Raw genomic sequence first — 20,632 nt, 5'->3', positions numbered from 1 at the left:
TTCCAATCTACATTCTCAAATTCTGACCGTAACTAAAAAATTCTCTTAAGAGCAAAACCTGATTATATATAAATTCCTCTCCCAAGTGTAGAAGGGCACCGTCTACACTCTAAGCTAAATTTAGAAACCCATTTCTACAGACAAATATATAGAAATTTGGTGTATTCTAGGGCTTTTTAGCATGCAAACTCTACGCAGCTACTTAAGGTCCAAATCCCTATGTTCCAAGTGGTTTCTACCTAAAGGTCAGCATTTATTTTTGATCTTAGGTTGGCTATATAACAGCAAAAACTATTGTTTGCCTTTATGAATGCTTTATATGAACATATTCTTACTAACACTGTTAAAATAATGGTATCACAGAAGTAAGCTTTCTGTTAGGGTTAATAGGACAGATCTATTTCTCACCCACTTAACCATATAAAAAACTGAAAAGTTCAAGAAGTTACATACTGGAACTTTCCTCTCACCTTTATAGACACTGAAGAGGGAAACTAGAGTAGAATGTAGTTCTGGTTTACTTTAAAACTTAAGTACTGTGTACTATCAGTGCAGAAGGGTGGTCTCCTAAGATGGCTCATTCCAGTTGGTAAATTAAGATCTCTGGAACAGTTGTTTCTAGACTAGTGCATATTTTTTACTTTCTATCTTCCTACTGTTATGGAAAATAGCACACGAAATGCAATCTTGGTAACGGGAATTTATGAAAATTGCTTCATCTATACAAAACAGGGTTTTAATGTATTGCTTGTGAACATTTAAGATCACTACACAAACTTCACAGAACTACTTACATCAAACTGTATTTATTCAACTGGCCTTTAAGTTCAGTGAAAACTTACATGCAGAAATGTCTAAGGATCTTAACTATTTTAACACTTTCTATCAAATAACAGGCAGGTGAAACGTATTGTTTTTAGAAAGGTGGAATATAACCAGCACACTGAATATGAGTAAAGTTATTTCAGGAAGAGAAATGATGTGGTGCACTTAAAAATAATTTGTTTTTGAAGTTAACATATAGTGTAGAACCAATCATAAAACTTTTCTTGGCTTTCAAAGTCACTACGGGTATACCTAAAATGCAAAATCATTTTACTAAATCGTTTACAAAGCAGAATTTGGTCTCACAGGTTCTTTGCCCCTCTATAATGTCAGATAATTAGCTAACTCAAATTTTATTTCCTTAAGCCACTGTTTTAACACCACAGAAATAGCCAGATGTCTCACAAAGGGATGCTTAAATTGTATCTATTTATAATAGATACATAGATAAATAATAGATAAATAATAGATAAATGGAATAAAAATTTGGTTTGATAACTCCTTTCACTATTTTGTAATAGCTCTATAGTCTCCGTTTCTTTCAAGTATTTTTAATACTACATATAAAACTAGTACTGGACCAACAATTTTGTATATGCCAGTATTAAAATAATAAAAATTTAAAGTGTTGGACATTTTATCAGGAACATTTTTAAGTAAGTTTCTTTTCATATATAAAAATCTTGGTAAAAGGAAAGGAGAAGAAAAATATGAAATTATTAGATCCGTTTAAATATTTTACTTGGAAAAGATTTTTCTTGCATGTCCTGGCTTAAATGAGAATAAAGCTAAAGAATTTTTTTTCTTTCCTTGACCTTCATTTTCTTAACTGAAAAACTCAAACTAAATACACTCAAATTATATTTTAAAGAAAATGTGCACCAGACATTAGTATTCTGGCTATACCTCTAACTCGATGACTGTTTTCAGACTTAAATATCTGTATTAGTTAAATACCCGTAAAGCAGTATTAGGGGGTCTATTAGGGAAAGGCTGCAAAGCAGCACAAGGCAACAAAATGTTCTACATTATTCACAATCGTTTTTATTAATTAGCCTGTGGAAATTAAGAAAACAAAATTTTCATTAAATTTTGAAAGCCTAAAACTGGGAATCCTTACACCAAGCTTTAAAAACAAAACAAAACAAAACAAAACAAACCCAACCCAAAAAGCCCTGTCTAGGTAAAAATCTCAGTCTACGATACTTGATTTGAAAAGATGAACATTAAAGTTTTTCTTTTTAAATAGAAGTTCTATTTCTAAAAATATAAACTTAGTTAATACCCAAGCTTAATACTCTTCCAAGTCACAAAATTCCTCAATTAAAGTCTGAAAAACTCCATATATGTACACTTTAAAATACTGCAATAATATTTATAAATATTACTAGAAATGAATTTTTCAAATATCCATGAATAAAATTTTTAATTATCCTCTGTACCTATGAATGAACAATGACAGGACGCAAACAACAGGTATTTCTCACTTAACTAAAATTCCTTTCCAAATACAAATTAATCTATGGGACAGGAAACATTAAAATTCAACTGAGTGTTGTCATCTTATCCCTCTGTAACTGTTACTACCAATAACTTGTGCTTACTACAGTTGTTCTGGCTCAACTCTCCCAATAATAAGCTAGCTTTTAATAAAGACACTAGGCTAAATGCCAGCAAACCACTACATTAGAGAGAATCTAGGGATAACCTACATTTTAGTGATTGGTCTTTACCACAGTTAAAACTCTGGTCCTAGAATTTTATGCTATTACATTCTCTTAACCACAGACACTCTACCTAATAAACTAACTGGACATTATTAAGCTAATTAATCCTATAAAAATATAGTCTGTTAATTCAAGAAATGAAACAAGTGGGAAGAAGCAAAAATTTATCACTAACTTAATTATATATGGCAAGGCAATCTGAAGTTGGCCAACAGCCAAAGCTAAAAAGATCTTCCTACTTCTAAGACAAATATATACAAAGATACTTGGAATAGTTTCCCTAAAGTTTAGAAATTTACTATTACTTTTTATTTTTGCATTTAAAGTTTGTGGTATTTTGATAATAATGCTAGTTCATATTAATATTCTGAGCACTCTGTTAAACATTAAAGCTGAATTAGAGGCATATGAAGGAGCTATTTGTAGGTTAAGAATTAACATTGCTCTAGTCAGTAAAAGCAAAGAGGCAGTGTATTGGCCATATAGTAGTGTGGTTAGAGTTTTATTAGAAAATTTTTTTTAAACTTTCAAAATGCAACTTTTAAAGTTTTGCTTCATAAGACTCCATCCAACAATGTACACCAGATTAAAAGAAATCCTGCTTATAGGAAACTTGTGAAAATGTCTATTTCATTAAGTGAGTGATACCTGTATTGTTGCATTTTCAGTTTTTTTTACTTCATCAAGTTCTGTAAGCAGAACAAAGCCCACCTAACCTTCTAAGAGAAATACATTAAAACTACAAAACAAAAACAAAACAAAAACCCAATTAAAACTAAAACAGCTTAGATCCCATATATTCTTACCCTACATTTATTGGAAAGTAATGGTAGGTATTAAGATCAATGTTTTTGCAAGAAAGCAGAAAGCTAAATATAAACAGACAACAGAATGGAAAGCATGTATTAGCCTTTTAAAATATGTTATGCTAAGCAGAGAGAACTACTATCTTTCCTAAAAGTTGTAGGATGGTATGATACCATTTACAACTACGTGTATCTTAAATATTGTCACCAAATTTTTTCGAGGTCAAGGCTATTATGGCCAAGCTGAAGACCCCAGGCTTTTATTACACAATGACTGAAAAGTTACCCCATTCTTCCTTCTAGAAGGAATATTCTAAAGGGATCAGAATTAAAAAGTTTTATGAAATACTCAGAACACACACATATATTCAGGAAATAAAAGTTCATTTCCCGCCTTCTACTAATTCCACAGCTATTATAAATTCCCAGGGTGTGTTTCTTATAACTAGAGGCTGCAAGAGACGCTCAGATCAGTACTCACGAGGTTTAAGTTAGTCCATATTTCTACAGGAAGTGACCTGCGGATGGGGAGCATGAGATGACACGATCTCACTCTTTTCTCGGGAGAAATGTACAGTAAATGCCTAAAATAGACACAGGCTTTTCTGTATCATAACAACAAGCAGTGACCTCATCAGAAACATGTGTACAAAATGAATCCCATTGGAAGGATTTCAGAAATATTTACGGTGAGATCTAACTTTTTTGAAAATTTTAAGTTAAAAAACAAAAAGGAAGATCAGAATGGGCCATAATTTAAAAAAAAATGCATCGAGTACTGAAAATTCTGCCATCTGCAGCAGTTTCAGAGTCCAAATACTTACCTAAAACACGAATTTTGCCCTAACGAAAAAATGCTAACCTTGTCAATGGGGAGTCTAAGAAAATATTTAGAAGGGATCATCATATCTCATTTTCCTAATCATTATCTATCATGATCAGAGGTGAAATCACAATTTTCTATACTTTAACAGCTTCTTAGCAAATCTTTTTTTCCTTAAATCTTAAAAAAAAAACCCCAAAACCCAGAATATTCTGAGTAACATTTTGTAATTATCTGTAATTTTTTAAAATTAAAGTATATGTTGCTACAATTGTACCTTTCACACCTTTTGCACTATGACCAATAATACTGCACATCCAATTTATGGAATATTTTGGATTATTTTGTATTTTATTTCTTGTGTTCTACAAAATAAAAAACAGGAAGAATGTTTATATATAAACACACAAAACATCTGTCCACCCACCCATTTGGGTGAATAAACTGCCATGGAAAATAAAATATTAAAAAATATATTTTATATAGGCAAGAAAAAATTTCTCTTTCATGAGTAAAAACTTAACCTTTAAAGTTTAATGTTTATAATAAACTTAAAGTCAAACAGAAAAATGTATTTTGAAAAATAACAGTGAATGTTATAAGTAAAACCCACTAGGTATTTAGTAAAAGTTAAATGATTATATTATTGGTATTTTAAAAATTAAGGAATAACTATTTGAATATATAATCCAATAAAAATCAAAATTCTTTTCATTTAAATCTATGTTGCATATAAAAGTGTGTATGTTTTCTCCAGATAAAAATTTCTGAAAACTGGGAATTACTATAAAGAAACCATACTATTTTTTGTATGTACATTTTTGTCTAGTAATAGAGTAGGATATACAAATTCATTTAAACAAAAACATACAAGTAATCTCGACAAAACAAATACTCTCAGTCTAACAAAGGTTACATGTAGGGAAGAAAAAAAGCAGGTAAAACAGAGTCAACATTACTTAATTTTATTAAATAGCCTTCTAACTGGAAATAATTTTTCAATTATACCTCTAAATTTAGGTTTATAATTCTTAAAGTATTCTCTTGAAACACTACAACAAGCCAAAGTAAGATCCACTTTAAATAAACTGTTTATTTTTATTAACAAAAGGTTTATTACCTAAACACTTGGGTTCATATGGATAAAATGCAAAATCAATGGGCTACCTGGAAAAAAAATTATGTACAAGGTCTGTTACTAAAATCCTTAATGTGTATGCTGTTTGATGTGGCAAAATCTTACAGGCAATATCATTTAAGTCTATTTTAGTGCATTTTTTGATACCAAAGTGACAAGGTTAGCATTTTTTTTTAATAGCCAGTTAAAAAATGATTTTTCACATGACTGCCTCTAAGCACTTTGCACCCCCAATTCATGTTTAAAAGACTTCAAAAATGATCCTGAAGAAAAACCAGAGCAATATGGTCTAGGTAATTTCAAGAATGAAGGGGGCAAAAGGCTACCTTAATGACTTTGCATGGGATCTTTCAGTTTCACCAACAATGTAGTTATGTATAAAAACTGCAGAGCTAAGTGTTAATGCTCATGAATAGTGCAAGGAAGCTCTGAAAGCACAATTCTCAGAAAAATGTAACTGCAAACACATGAAAGAGGTATTTTCAAATTACACAATAAGTATATAGTGCAATAATCTGAGCAAGGTTAAGACCATCAATTTACAAAAATTCAAGGAATTCAAGTTGGAAAATAGTTATCAATATAAAAACAAACTATGAGTTGACATTTGTACACACTTGAGAGAAAAGTGCAAAATGACAATTCCACTGAAATTCTTTACCACATGATACAAAAATAGTAATAAATTCTGATGAGATATTCTAATAAAAAAGATGTTCTACTGGGAATTAAGATATTCTGAAACCCTAAATTTGTATTACTGAATATATAATAACTATCCTCTACCAAAAATGTCTGCTCATCTACTTTCTGGACATCAAGTCTAACAAAATGAACAAAAAAAATTAACATTTCTTTAATAATTTTCTGGGGTTAAAAAACTGGTAGTCCAGAAATATATTCTTAAAGATCCTAATAAGGCAGTTATATAGTTTGAAATTAGCCACTAATTTTTACCTTATACCCACTCAAATTTGAAGAGGAAAAATCGTATCTGTATTCAACAGCTATAAAAAGTAAATTAAAAAAATTTCTATTTATAACTAGATGATCTCTATGGTACTAAAGAACTAATTCTCAAAATCCAAATCTTTGTAGAGCAACCTACATTCCAAGGGTAAGGTAAAAGGAAATTTGCATAAATTACATTAAGTTGCCCAAGATCTCTCCTCATGGATAAATAAGACTATTTCACCACCGTGACCTCTAAACTTTTTACCTTTCAGCTTTAAAACTTTGGTGAGTCAGTCAATTACCAAATATGAAAAGTCTTGAAAATAATTTGTGAGGTATATAGTAGATATATGGCTATTGACCCTTTCAGAAATTAATTATTCCAACTTACACTTAGTTCGTTAAAGTATGTGGTTCAAATTGATCCAATTTATTTCTAAACAGAAAACGGTTAACAGTTTAAGGCACTCATTATGAAACACGTAACTGACACTCAATTTATGGCTCAATAGTTGATGAAAGTAGTAAAAATCTGCTTTATTGTCATAGCATAATTTGGTAACGTGACATATGGTTAAATATACAATAAATCTTAGAAAACTGCAAATAATGAACCAAAGGTCACGGCTTTGTCTAACACGCATTGCAACAAATGATTCCAGAACCAGACTGGTCAAATCAATCTCCTAGTTTATCTTTAAGGCAGTACAGAGGCCCAAAACTAGTTGCTTTAATTCAGAATCATATATACTCAACAATGATAGAAGAGTCCCTGGAAAACATTTCTATAGCAAGCATGTACACATAGCCAGTGCCTAAATTTAAGTATTATCTAGTGTTATTTATATGGAATGCTAAACATATTTTTCAAAATACATACATTACAGTATCTCTCAGTTATCAGTAATACATCACAAAAATTTCAGCATTTGAGCACAGGACAAAATGAATACTTTACCAAGAACTGCCGGCACATTTCAGACAGAAGCCAAAACATGCAGCAAAAAGGGAAAAGGCACTAACAGAAATTGAGGAGAGAAGAGTAAATTACAGCTGCATAACTTATTTATAGTGTAATTATGGTTGGATTCTTTAAACTGTCAAAGTGATCACTAAATATTCAGTGGACTACACAAGACAATGTAAAAATTATACTACCTGTATGCTATCACAAACCCCTGATTACAAAAATGCCAACTTAAAACAGATTTTAAGTATACCTTCTGGTCAAATTTACTGTAATACTAATAAATATTAAGAATCATATATGTAGATGCTAATCAATGAAAAGCACAATGTCTTAACTACATAATGTAAAATCATAATTCAACATTAAGTCTCTAGGTTTTGGGAAAATTTTTGCTTTTTAATATTTTATATTCATACCTGCCATTGCAGCTGAAATCATGTGTACCTGGGTAGAATCCGGATCAAATATACCATTCAGCTTTTCTTTGCAGTTTGAGTAAGCAGCAAAGTATATTGCTCTAAAATAAAGATTTAAATTTTATCAACAAGCATGTTACATAATTCATAAGATTTAAATGACAAGTAAATTCATCTTTCTAATTTTAGAAAAATCTAAAAACAAAGTCTTAGCCACATTCTCATGTAACATCAGGATAATTTACATATTTTTTCCATGTAGATTCTGAAGTACAGTTTGCATTGACTCATTAAAAGACAAACTTCAATGTAAAGTTCCTCAAATGTAAAGCACCCTCCAACAAAAAGACACCTACCACCATGACCCAACACTTTTACATCAACTGACTGACTGCATGAAATAAAAACTATTTGTATAAGAGATGTTTAGAAACATATGAATAAGGCTGGAAGGCTTAAGTAATGGTAAGGTTAAATTAAACACACTTGAGTTGGGTAAATATGGTATAAGCACTTTAAAAATTTTTTAATTATATAATTATTATGATTAGTTGATATTAATATAAAGATATTACTATTAATATATAATATTTTTTAAGTGGGGAGAGGGTCACAGAACTGACCCAATTCATCAAAGTATGTTAAACAATTCTGAGATACCATGGTATATTCTAATCTATATTATACAGAGTAGTTCACAATATCCTTAAACAGACAAAATAATTCCAGAAGAAATGAGCCCCATCAGGTCATGTCTTCTAAGTTTATAAACATTCCATTACATCTGTAAATACTTCCCCTCTTAACTTATTGACTATGATTTCATGCATCCCCACCACCTCCTCATTGTTTAGCTTTCCAGGCTTTGAATTATTTGCTTGCAGTATCAAATCTTTTTATTTCCCAACATAACAGGCAAAAGCACAAATGAGGACAGTCTCACTGTTGTGCCTTTTTTAATGTGCTGAAGAAAAATGGAAAGTTAATATAATTTAAAATGAAACATAATACATTATCAGCAAGAAAAACAAATAGAATACATTTAATGACGAATTGTGAAGAGGTAAAAATAGCACATTCCTAGAAATAAGTAAGAAAAGACCTTTTAATGAGAAGACAGGCAACGAATATATAAGGTAATTCACAGTAGAGATACACAAATGGAAAATCATTACAAGAAGGAAGGTGTGACTGCACCCAAAATTAAACAAATGTATATTAAAACTGAAAATAGGGGCACCTGGGTGGCTCAGTTGGTTAAGTGTCTGCCTTCGGCTCAGGTTGTAATCTTGGGGTCTTGGGACGGAGCCCCACGCCGGGCTCCCTGCTTAGTGGGGAGCTGGCTTTTCCCTCTCTCTCTGACCCTTCTTTCCCACCCTGCTTGTGTTCACTCTCTAATAAATAAATAAAATCTTAAAAGAAAAAAAAAACCAACACAGTGAAAATCATGTTTAGTCTATTCAACTAGTATTAAAAGACATGAATAGTAACCAACATGAGTAATATGTGATAAAGAGCAACTAATCCACTACTTGAGAATTAAAAAAATTGCCTTTCAGAAGGCAATTGAGTAATATTAATTTCAAATGTGTATATGCTCTTTTATACAGAAATTCTAATTACACGTAACTATTCTAAAGAAATACACTTGCTTAAGTAAAGATAAAAATAGAGCTGTGTTCACAAAACTACTGCTTTCAACAGATAAAATGTGGAAATAAACCTAAAGGTTTATCATTAAGGGAATGCTTATTAATGATAGAGTCACCACACTATGTGATTAAACAAAAACTACGTATTTTGATGGAAAAAGCTTCAAGACAAATTTGGTGAAATATTTTAATAAGATTAAATGAATGTAAACAATAATTAAGTATACATGATATGCATTTTACATACAATATAAGCCAGAAAAATTAAAAGAAGACTATACATGCCAAACTTTTATTAGTAACACTTCTCTGTGCAGAGACGAGTAAGTGCCTATGAGAAGGCATATAGCATGAGGGGTGATGTGTTTAACATGGAATGTCAGCCTTTATGCTATACATTTTTACTTTTTACGGTAAGGATAAATTTTTTTAAGATTTATTTATTTATTTGAGAGAGAGCGTGCGCATGTGCGGTTGAGTGCACAAGCACCCAAATGGGGGATGAGGAGCAGAGGGGGAGGGAGAAGGACAGAGGTAAAGAATCTCGAGTAGACTCCACACTGAGCATGGAGCCCCAAGCCAGGCTCCATCTCACGACTCTGATATCACAACCCGAGGTGAAACCAAGAGTCCGACGTTTAACCAACTAAGCCACTCAGGTGTCCCCAAATAAATTTTTTTTTGAAAGATTTTATTTATTTATTTGACAGCAGGAACACAAGCAGGGGGAGTAGGAGAGGGAGAAGCAGGCTCTCTGCCGAGGGAGCCAGATGAGGGGCTCAATCCCAGGACCTGGGGATCATGACCTGAGCTGAAGGCAGACGCTTAAAGACTGAGCCACCCAGGAGCCATCTCCCCCAACAGATAAATTTTTCAAGAGAGAAAAAAGCCCACGAAAACTTGAAAACCAAATAAATAGTAAGACACGTATCCAGTACATAGGATACAGAGGGCCATTTTCACTCTGAATGGGAACTCTATGGTATTTTATTACAGAAGCAGTAAATCTAAGATAAAAAGGTATCAGAGAAAAATGACAAATTAATATATTAATTAGGCCTTTTTGGCTCTTTTAATAGGTAATGAAATTATTCTGTCTAGCTTGTCCTCTAAGCCAAAAAACAGGGTTAGTTCTAGAGCTCTAGGTATTCCTCTTTCACACTGTTGGTTCCCTTAGTATTCTCTGCCTTCTGAATTTGGTTCAAAAACTGCACCACAGCGATTTCACTAAGAGGTCCTTTGCGCTGCCACACAGGGCAAACGGCCCAAGCTTTTACATGGATACTAGATACCTGTTTTTATACCATGGTGCTTTATCCTTACCACCTTGACTTCTCTTCAGCATCTTCCATCATTAAACTTGAAACAATAAAGACTGCCACGATTTTGTTTAACTTAAAAAAATTATTTTTACCTGGAAGGAGCCACCCCCACTAAATTGGGACCTAATCCTCTGAACAAGGAACGAGGCCCTTCTTTTTCCAAGATCACTCTGAAAGAAAAAAATATTATTTAGAAAGGAATGTCCTTTGAAGTCTAGTACTTTATTTGTATAGCAAACTTAAGACTTTTAAACCTGTCAGCTTCTGCTATAAGGTTGTGCTGCTCTGCTCAGTTTTTCTTACTTATGAAAATCCGTTTTTCTTGACACAGCATAAAATGATAATCTTAAATGATAATAAAAAGAATTCTAATCAGACACTTTTCTAAAAGTTTTAAAGACTACAGTATGATTTCTACATTTTCATACAATCATGTTCTTGTATGAACATGATTATCTTCAATATCCTCCATTTTATAATCTTAACCAGCAAATTCAGTTCCCGTCAAAAATGTAGTTTTCTGTCTAGTATCTGAGGTCCTTTCTTGAAAATCAGACAACTCTCTCATCAGCATTACCTCTTTCAATCATTCCAATGAAATGCTGTCAAAATCTGGCAACCTAACCTCCTTTAGGGTACCAAAATAGTTAGCCAGTTACCATATCCCCCTTTATTTAGTTAACATTTACTATACTGAATACTTACTGCATAAAAACTAAGCAGAGTAAAAAGACAGAAAAGAAGGTGAGACACCTGCTAATGAGAAATTTGATGTGCAGTTGCGGAAAAAAGAATTACACTGAAACAAATAATTCAACAGACTATATTAATAAGCAAATACTATACAAGCTAGATACATAAGCCTAGCAGAGAAAGGAAGAGGCATGTCTAAGCCCTGGAAGGCTTTCTGAGAGTGAGTTATTAATTAAGCTTGGAAGTGAGAACAGAAACAGAAACTGGAGAAAAGTAAGTATTTTAACCTAGAGTTAACAGGCTAGGGCAGTGGTTCTTAACCACCTACGTGCTTAAGAATGATATCTTTAAAGACAGTTGAGCATAATGGTTAAATAAGAACCTGAGATATGGGGCCAGACTTCTTAGTAAGGAGACCAATTTTTGTAAATCACTAGCTGTAAGAACATAAGTAGTAACTTTTCTCTTATCCTTATTTTCATCAGCAGTAAACAGAGAAAAACAGTACTCTCTTTTTGAGTTGCTGTGAGGAATAAATAAATAAACATATGAAGAACTTAAAAGAGATCTGGCTCCCAGTAAGTACTTGATAAACCTTAATATTATGAGCATTTGTTTAAAACGCTTATTTCTCTGATCTCACCCTCCAAGTATTCTGACTCAATAGGTATAGGACACTGCTCAGTAATTTGCATTTTTACCATGTTTCCAGATGACTGACACAGTGATACAGAACCACATCTGATAAAACTAGATTAGACAGAAGCAGAGTTCAAAATAACAAATGGAGAACATTTTGAAGATTCAGTGTTTGTTAGCCTTTTCTGTATCCTAAGTCTCGCTGAAAAATTAAGAAAGGTAAATGTTCTTTAAAAAACAAAAACAAAAACAAACATATTTGTTGGGGTGCCTGGATGGCTCAGCTGGTTAGGTGTCTGACTCTTGGTTTCAGCTCGGGTCATGGTCTCAGGATCATGGGACTGGGTCACATTGGGCTCTGTGCTCCGCAGGAAATTTGCTTCAGATTCTCTCCCTCTCCCCTTCCCACACAGACTCGTGCACTCTCTCTCAAATAAATAAATAAGATCTTAAAAAAAAAACAAAACAAAACCCATTTGCAAACACAATTCTGCATACAATTTCATGTAATTTATAGACCTCCTGAAGTTCACCCATGACCCACCTAGGAAATCAAGAGCCCGGTAGGGGGCAGGGGGGAGGGATTTCTAAAGTTCATGGGTAAGCCATGAAATGCTTCACTCACTAGAATGGTTATAATAAAAAAGTCAGACATAGTAAAACAAGAGTTGGTGGGGGTGCCTGGGTGGCTTTAACCCTGAGTTGATGGAGCCTACTTAAAAAAACAAAAACAAAAAACCGGGGTTGGTAAGGCTGTGCAGAAACTGAAAATTTCATTCATTGGTGGTAGAAATGTAAAATGATGCAGCCACTCTGGAAAACAGTGTCATAGTTCCTCAAAATGTTACAAGTTATTGTATGACCTAGCAACTCTGCTCCTAGCATATCCCCCCCAAAATGAAAACCTACATCTCTATAATAGCATCATTCAGAATACTGCAAAGTGGAAACAAACCAATGTCTATCAACTGATGAGTGGATAAACAAAATGTGGTATATATCCATATAAAGCAATACTTGACAATAGAAAGATACTGTTACAACATGGATCAACCTTGAAAACATGCTGAGTGAAAGAAACCAATCACAAAAGACTGTGTATTATAGAATTCCATTTATATAGAATGTCCATAATAAGCAAATGTATAGTGATAGAAAGCAGATTATAGTTGCCTAGAGCTAGGGGATGGAAGGAGAGAGAAGGGAGAAAATGAGAAGTGACTTTTAACAGATAAAGGTTTATTTTGTGATGATAACAGAAACGTTAAAAATTTGGAAGGTGATAATGGCCGCACAATTCTCTGGATATACTAAAAACAAACAAACTGTATACTTTACATGGGTTAATTTTATGGTACGTAACTTGTACCTCAAATAAAGATGTTGGGGGAAAAAAAAAAAGCCATGAAACAGATTGCTTTGGACAGAGCCCCTGAGTAGGGAATCAAAGGGAATGAGTAAAAAGGTATTAAGGCAGAGAATGCAAACTTAGAAGTCACTTATATACTAATGACAGGTGACACATGTTAAACTGACTCTTAACAGAGGGCCAGAAAAACTGAGAAATTAAAACAAAGCTGAGAGGGATTCCTACTACTGCTGAGAAAAGTCAGAAGGTAAAACCACTGGAAAATAGAAAAAAGAATAAAAAATATACTACTACTGTGAGGAGCCTGGGTGTCTCAGGTGGTTAGGCATCTGACTTGATTTCAGCTCAGGTCATGATCTCAGGGTCGTGAGATATGAGCCCCACAGTGGCTGTGCACTCAGCTCAGAGTCTGCTTGTTCCTCTTCCTCTGCATCTGCCCCTCCCTCTTCTTGCATACACTCTTGCTCGCTCTTAAATAAATAAAAAAATATATTCGGTACTGTCGCAAAGATCAAAGAAAGAAGTTTAGGAGATGTAATAGTGGTAATAAAAGACAAAATCATGATACAGAAATGACCTATTATTAACAGGTAAAATATTCTATTTTTGCCAAGATATTATTAATCTGATTGATAATACTCTTATCAGATATTCATCTATAATTATGGCATTTTATTTATTTATTTAAGAAGGGAAGAGGGGCAAAGGGAGAGACAGAGACTCTTTAGTAGTCTCCACATCCAGCACGGAGCCCATCACAGGGCTACATCTCACAACCCTGCGATCATGACCTGAGCCGAAATCAAGAGTCAGATGCTTAACTGAAAGAGGCACCCAGGTGCCCCTGTAATTATGGCATTTTATTTATTTATTTTTAAAGATTTTATTTATTTGAGATATAGAGAGTGAGTGAAGAGAGTGTACAACCTGGAGGAGGCACATAGGGAGAGGGAGAAGCAGGCTCCCTCCTCAGCAGGGAGCCCAACCTGGGACTCAATCCCAGGACCCGGGGATCATGATCTGAGCCAAAGGCAGACGTTCAACTGACTGAGCCACTCAGGCACCCTATAATTACAGCATTTTCATCCAAAATTGTTAACAATCTTATTCTACCTATCATGTACTAGGTAAACTGAAAAAAGAAAAGACTGATGAACTCTTGGTAACTAAGGTAAACACTCAGTATTGAGTTTATTTGCTGCCACAAAATAAATACTACTGAACTAAGTTCAAATAGATTATGTACCAAGTGACCTGATAAGGCAGATACAAGTTACATACCTAAGTTTGAACACATAAAATGTAATCTCAATAGTTTTGAAATTTTAAATCCAATGTGCAATATAATGAAGTATGGTAAAATGTAGAGACAAAATCTTTCTCAAACCACTAAGAAATGTCAAACAAACACTGAATCACCTCTTAAAATCAGTAGAACACTGCTTCAAATTTCAGTTATGTTTAGGTTACATAAAAATCACAGATTGCCATTAAGTGGATGTACTTACTGTGTCAATACATGGAAAATTTAAAAACACACAGAAAGAGTTGGGATTTAACACTATCACATTTCAAAGACAAATAAATGATCCAAATAGGACACCTAGAATACCTTCAGAAAACAAATCCACTGAATAAATATAGAAAAATAATCCAAATACACATGATTTGGAAATAACATTACATTTTATATCATCCAACTAACTGTTCCTCTCCATTAGGGATTATCTTTTCTGATGAATATAATTCAGAGTAACTCTGTTAATAAGTTTGTAAAAAAGCTTCTTAAAATGTGGCAGAATATAAACAAACAAAACACATGGCTATCATTAAGGTAAACAGACTAAAAAAACCAAATTCACGAAAATTGTGCCTCACTTTAGGCAGTGGAGAGGTCCAGGAGACACTACACGGTTGACACTGGCTCCAGCCATGGTGTTCAACTGAACTTCAGAGATATAAAGTGTCACAGAAGATGACTGCAGCCGTGTTTTTACAACTTCCAGTGGACATGTCAGAATAGCTCCTACTGTACCACCACATCTATGAAAAAATGAAAGGAACAAATCTACTTACTCCAAAAATTAGTACACACATTTAGACTGTATAATGAGTGGGCAACTGGGGCTTCACCAAGGTACTAAAATGTTAAGATTTTTTATTTTAAAAGACTAAACAATTTTAATGTTTATTTGACTGCATACACCTTTAGTAGCTAAAAAGAACTGAGCTTAATATTTATAATTTACTCGGAAGTCACATCATAGTTTTAAATAGTATCCTAAGGGTTTATTTGGTGCTCCTTGCCAGATATTATTTGTGGTTGTTGACACCTAGGTCACTATCTGAAGTATATCCTATCCCTCAAACTCCTCTATCTTTCAAAACTCAAGCTATTGTCTTCAGAGCAATAAAAATTAAGCACTGATGGATAATCATGTTTCCTATTTTAAATATTCAAATACTCAGAAGTGTTTTGCCTACAAAAAATGATATTTATATCTCAAAATCAGTGGATTAGGCCCACATGTAGAAATCTGTACAAAGCAGATAGGCTTAGCTAGAAGAATCCAATTTAAATACAAAAACTGATCATCAAAACAAAATAAAAGCTCTAAACAAATGACATCATTTAAACTTTTTCAAGCAATGTAAGAGATAGGCTGAGTAACTATTCTTTTTAAATGCAAGAATGGGAAATAATTTTCTCTTAAAGCACTAACCACCACTCAGTGAAACCTCCTGAAACCTTGAGAACTGCTTTCTAACTAGAGGAAAATCAGGAGACCCCTTACCAAAGAGTCAAAGCGAAAAGCAGACTAAATCAGAAGTAACCTGAACCTCCAAATGGGCATGAAAGGAAGAAAAAGAAAAGCAGCTCACCACAGAAATATACTAGACAATTCTACCTCTAGAATTAAAAAAAAAAAAAAAGTGTATGTGCATATCACATAGTAAAAAAAAAAGCAGCATGGCAACGCTATTATGCCCAATAAAATTTAGAACAATTTATAAATATACAAAATTTAGGACTTATATATAAAATATATAAGTATTTCACACTGCTATAACAGTACATGCCATCAAGAAAATAAAACTGAAACAAATTTTATGCAAAAGTGAAAAATACAACTTAAAAACAGATAACATTCAAATGCATATGGATGCAAATAAATCCTGAAAGATTTTTTTCAAAATCATTTATCAGGGAAATGCAAACAACCACAATGAGCTATAACGATACATCTATTAATGGTGAAAACTAAAAAGAATGAGAAAGCCAAGTGCTGATAAAGGCCAACTGGAAATCTCATACATTGCTGATGGGAATGCAAAGTGGTAGTCATTTTAGAAAAAGGCTTTAAAAAAAACAAACAAAAAACCCCAGAAAAGACAGCCTGTTGATTTCTTACAAAGTCCCACTCTTAGGTGCTAACTCAGGAGAAATCCAGATATATGTCTTCACAAAGTCCTATCCATGAATACTCATAGCAGCTGTATTCTTTTTTTTTTTTTAAAGATTTTTATTATTTATTCATTTGATAGACAGAGATCATGAGTAGGCAGAGAGAGAGAGGAGGAAGCAGGCTCCCCGCAGAGCAGAGAGCCCGATGAGGGGCTCGATCCCAGGACCCCGAGATCACGACCTGAGCCGAAGGCAGAGGCTTAACCCACTGAGCCACCCAGGTGCCCCAGCAGCTGTATTCTTAAAAGCCCCAAACTGGTAACCTAAATGTCTACCAACTGATGAAGGATAAACAAGTTATGGTATATCAATGTAATAGATTACATTCTGTAAAAAAAGTAACAATCTGGATGAATCTCAAAAGCATTATGCTAACTGAAAAAGTGAGGGTCGAAAGCCTTTTATTTTAGGACATTTTCATTTTAATGACTTTTTGGAAAAGGCAAAACTAGAACAGAAATGAGATCAGTAATTACCTAGAGGTAGTGGAGTGCATAGGAACTGACTGTGAAGGGCATGGAGGAATTCTTGGGATAAAAGAAACGTTCTGTATCTTGATTGATTATAATAGTAGTTACAGGACCTTACACATTACCAAAACTTACTGAACTACACACTTAACAAATTTTATTTGGTGAATGTTATCATATGCCTTGATAAAACTGATGAAAAAACTGAGTATGTGAAAACTAGTTAAGTATATGTACTACCTGGAACTGAATACATTGTGTTAAAATCTTAATTATAATAAACTTAGTGTTTCCTAAAAACTCCACTTAGTTTTAAATAGGAAATTTTAAAAAAATTAAAAAATTAAAAAAAATTAAAGCCCAAAAGGAAAGATCAAAACCATAATTCTATTGTCAGAAATCAACACACTAATTAGATAAATAGTACGCCTATAAGAGATTTGAAACAAAATTAACTAGATTAAGGGAGACCCCATACTCAATAAATAAGGAACAGGTATAATTTTTAAACAGCTCTGAAATAGGCTTAAAACCTCATTACAGCTGACTCCCAGACAACATGGGGGTTAGGGGAACCAACCTTCCCCACACCCTATGTAGTTAAAAATCCACATTTAACTTTTGACTCCCCCAAAACTTAACTTCTAATAGCCTACTACTGACTGAAGCCTTACCAAGAAAATAAACATGTAACATATATTTTGTATATGTATTATATATTTTATTCTTACTATATAAAGCTGAAGAAAATGTTAAGAAAATCATGTTAGGAAACTACATTTACAGTACTATATTTATTGAAAAAAAAATCTGCATAAAAGTGGACCGTATCAGTACAAATCCATGTTGTTCAAGAGTCAACTTTATATAAAAGACCACCATCTACTGGGGGAAAACAGCCTTGTTGTAAAGATGATGTATGATATTACCCATGTAAAGTATTTCATGACATGGCACACATTAATATTAGCTACTGAAGTTATCAGCATCTATTACAGATAGCAGTAACAGAAATTACATCATAACTTTTACAAATACTTTATGGCCAGACCACAGACAAGATACCATGATTCCTTAAGGAACAATTTAAAAGTAATGTTTAAAACTTAAACAATTCTCCCTCTTAAAAACAATTCAACAAGTAATGAGGATCTAAGTTACACAGAGCTGGGGAATGGTTTAAGTGGGTGTACACACAAGCACTTAGGCTGTCCTGAAGCAATTTTATGTTACGAAATTCAATAGGTATGTAAGCATAGGGGTGACACTCCAGTATCTCTCATGCCATTTTTATCTTCAAGCCATTTAAAACTACTATGCATGCTGAAATCAGAAGAATGGATGCAGGGAACTAAACTACTGGAGTTAAACATTTAAAATCTCTCCTTATGAAAACAGGGTTAACTATACATTATTTCCTCTCCACGTCAAAAATCGCCTAATTTAGAGAAATATGCCACAAGGACAGAGGGAGCCAGAGGAGAAATGAACAAGACCCAAGATTTCAAGCAATGAAGCATACAGGAAGGGATTTGTAAATGACTTACTAGCAAAGAGGCAAAAAAGAACTGCAGAAGGAAATACGGAAGAAAAGCCCTGCAGAATCTCAAAGGCCTGAAGATTAGTGCACAAAGTATTCAAGATGGAGGTGAGGCAAAGAACTGAAAACAGAGGGACTGGCTGATCCGCTACAGAGCAAAGGGGCGATATCCAGGTGGGATCTACCCCCACTCCCCTCACACACTGGGTGAAACTATATTCCCAGGCAGAAGCCTAATTCTCTAAAGAACATGAGAATTCGGGGTGCCTGGGTAGCTCAGTAGGTTAAGCCTCTGCCTTCGGCTCAGGTAATGTTCTCAGGGTCCTGGGATCAAGCCCAGCATCGGGCTCACTGCGGGAGCCTGCTTCCCCCTCTCTCTGCCTGCCTCTCTGCCTACTTGTGATCTCTCTTTCTGTCAAATAAATAAATAAAACCTTAAAAAAAAAAAAGAACATGAGAATTCAAGAATCTCTGAGGTCAGGCTTCACAGGTACAATCAAAAGATTCCAAAAAAATCAAAACAAAAACCAAAACGAACCCCTACACCAAGGTGAGCTACTATAATCTTTTAAAATATTGGGAACAAAGATCTCATCAACTTCCACACAAAGCATAAAAGGTTTTTTAACAAAGGAAATGTCAAAACAGCATCAGAATTCCCAACTGCAGAAGATTATGGATTCTAGAATTCTATACCAAACCTACCTATCAAGCAGAAAAAATAAATACACTGCAGACAAATAAATATTTAAGAAATTTCCTACCTTATACTTTATCTTAGCTACAAAAGAATGTGTTCTACAAGTTAAGGGATTAATCTAAAAAAGAGGAGGGGAAATTCCAAGTCATTATGTTGTACACCTAAAACTAATACAGCGTTATAGGTCAATTACATCTTGATAAAATGGGGGTAGGGGTGGGGATTGAATTTAGGAAAAGAATGAGTAACCTAGGAGAGCGAGAAAGGAATCACAAGATGACAGTGAAAATGTCAGGCTCAGAAAATAACTAGCCCAGAAAGGATTCACATAGTTCAGAGGGATGACGATCTTCAGGAAAAAAAGACAGATGAATATATTTGATGATATGAAACTAAATATTCAAGTACTCACATAACTAATCAAACATTCTGAAATGTGTAGCAATTATTAACTCCAAGGGGAGGAAATGAAGATATTCGAGAAAGAAAAGGTCAACAACTGAGCCCTCCAATCAACGATACACTATCACAGTAAGCTAAGCATTATCTATTGATTTAACTAAAAAATTGTTATGTAACTATATTGAGAGGACAGAAAGAAAGGAGAAATAGGGAATTGTATAACTAAACCCTCATCTTTTTTCTTTTTTTTAAAAAGTTTATTTATTTATTTATTTATTAGAGAGATAGAGAACACCAAGCAGGCAGAGCAGCAGGCAGAGGGAGAGGGAGAAGCAGGCTTTCTGCTGAGCAGGGAGCCCAATGTGGGGCTCAATCCCAGGACTCTGGGATCATGACCTGAGCAGAAGGCAGCCACTTAACCAACTGAGCCACCCAGGTGCCCCCTAAATCCTCATCTACCAGAAGAGAAAGTATGAAGAAAATTCTACACAGCTGAGACAACAGGTTCCCACTAGGAAGGAAACGTGGGAGGAGAGGAGTTGGGGAACGCTGTTTAATAAAAATCTTACAGCAGCTTTTTAAAAAATACTATATGCATACCTTTATTTATAAAATAAACTTAATCAAAAATTTATCAGTATCTTTTTTTTTTTTTTAACAGCAGCAGTTTTTAACTGGAGAATGTGGTTGATGCTTCTGGGACCTACTCACTGGACCCCA

General features: G+C 33.8%; 1 protein-coding gene across 2 annotated transcripts in view; it reads right to left on the bottom strand.

Annotated features, from left to right (window-relative positions):
• The window catches only part of SLC25A36 (solute carrier family 25 member 36), a 36,207-nt gene that overhangs the window by 9,509 nt on the left and 6,066 nt on the right, over nt 1–20,632 (bottom strand). The window contains exons 2-4 of one of the 2 annotated variants that reach the window (XM_080822461.1): nt 15,213–15,377; nt 10,726–10,803; nt 7,660–7,760 (exon numbers count right to left, since the gene is read on the bottom strand). In XM_080822461.1, the coding sequence (XP_080678587.1) occupies nt 7,660–7,760; nt 10,726–10,803; nt 15,213–15,377 (344 nt within the window). The remainder of the gene's footprint in view (nt 1–7,659; nt 7,761–10,725; nt 10,804–15,212; nt 15,378–20,632) is intronic. The other variant, XM_080822462.1, reaches the window with a different exon arrangement.

Source organism: Martes martes, assembly GCF_963455335.1.
Source record: "Martes martes genome assembly, chromosome: 1".
Classification (NCBI taxonomy): domain Eukaryota; kingdom Metazoa; phylum Chordata; class Mammalia; order Carnivora; family Mustelidae; genus Martes; species Martes martes.
Note: the sequence above shows the minus strand (reverse complement) of the source record. Positions and strands in the feature narration are given on the sequence as shown.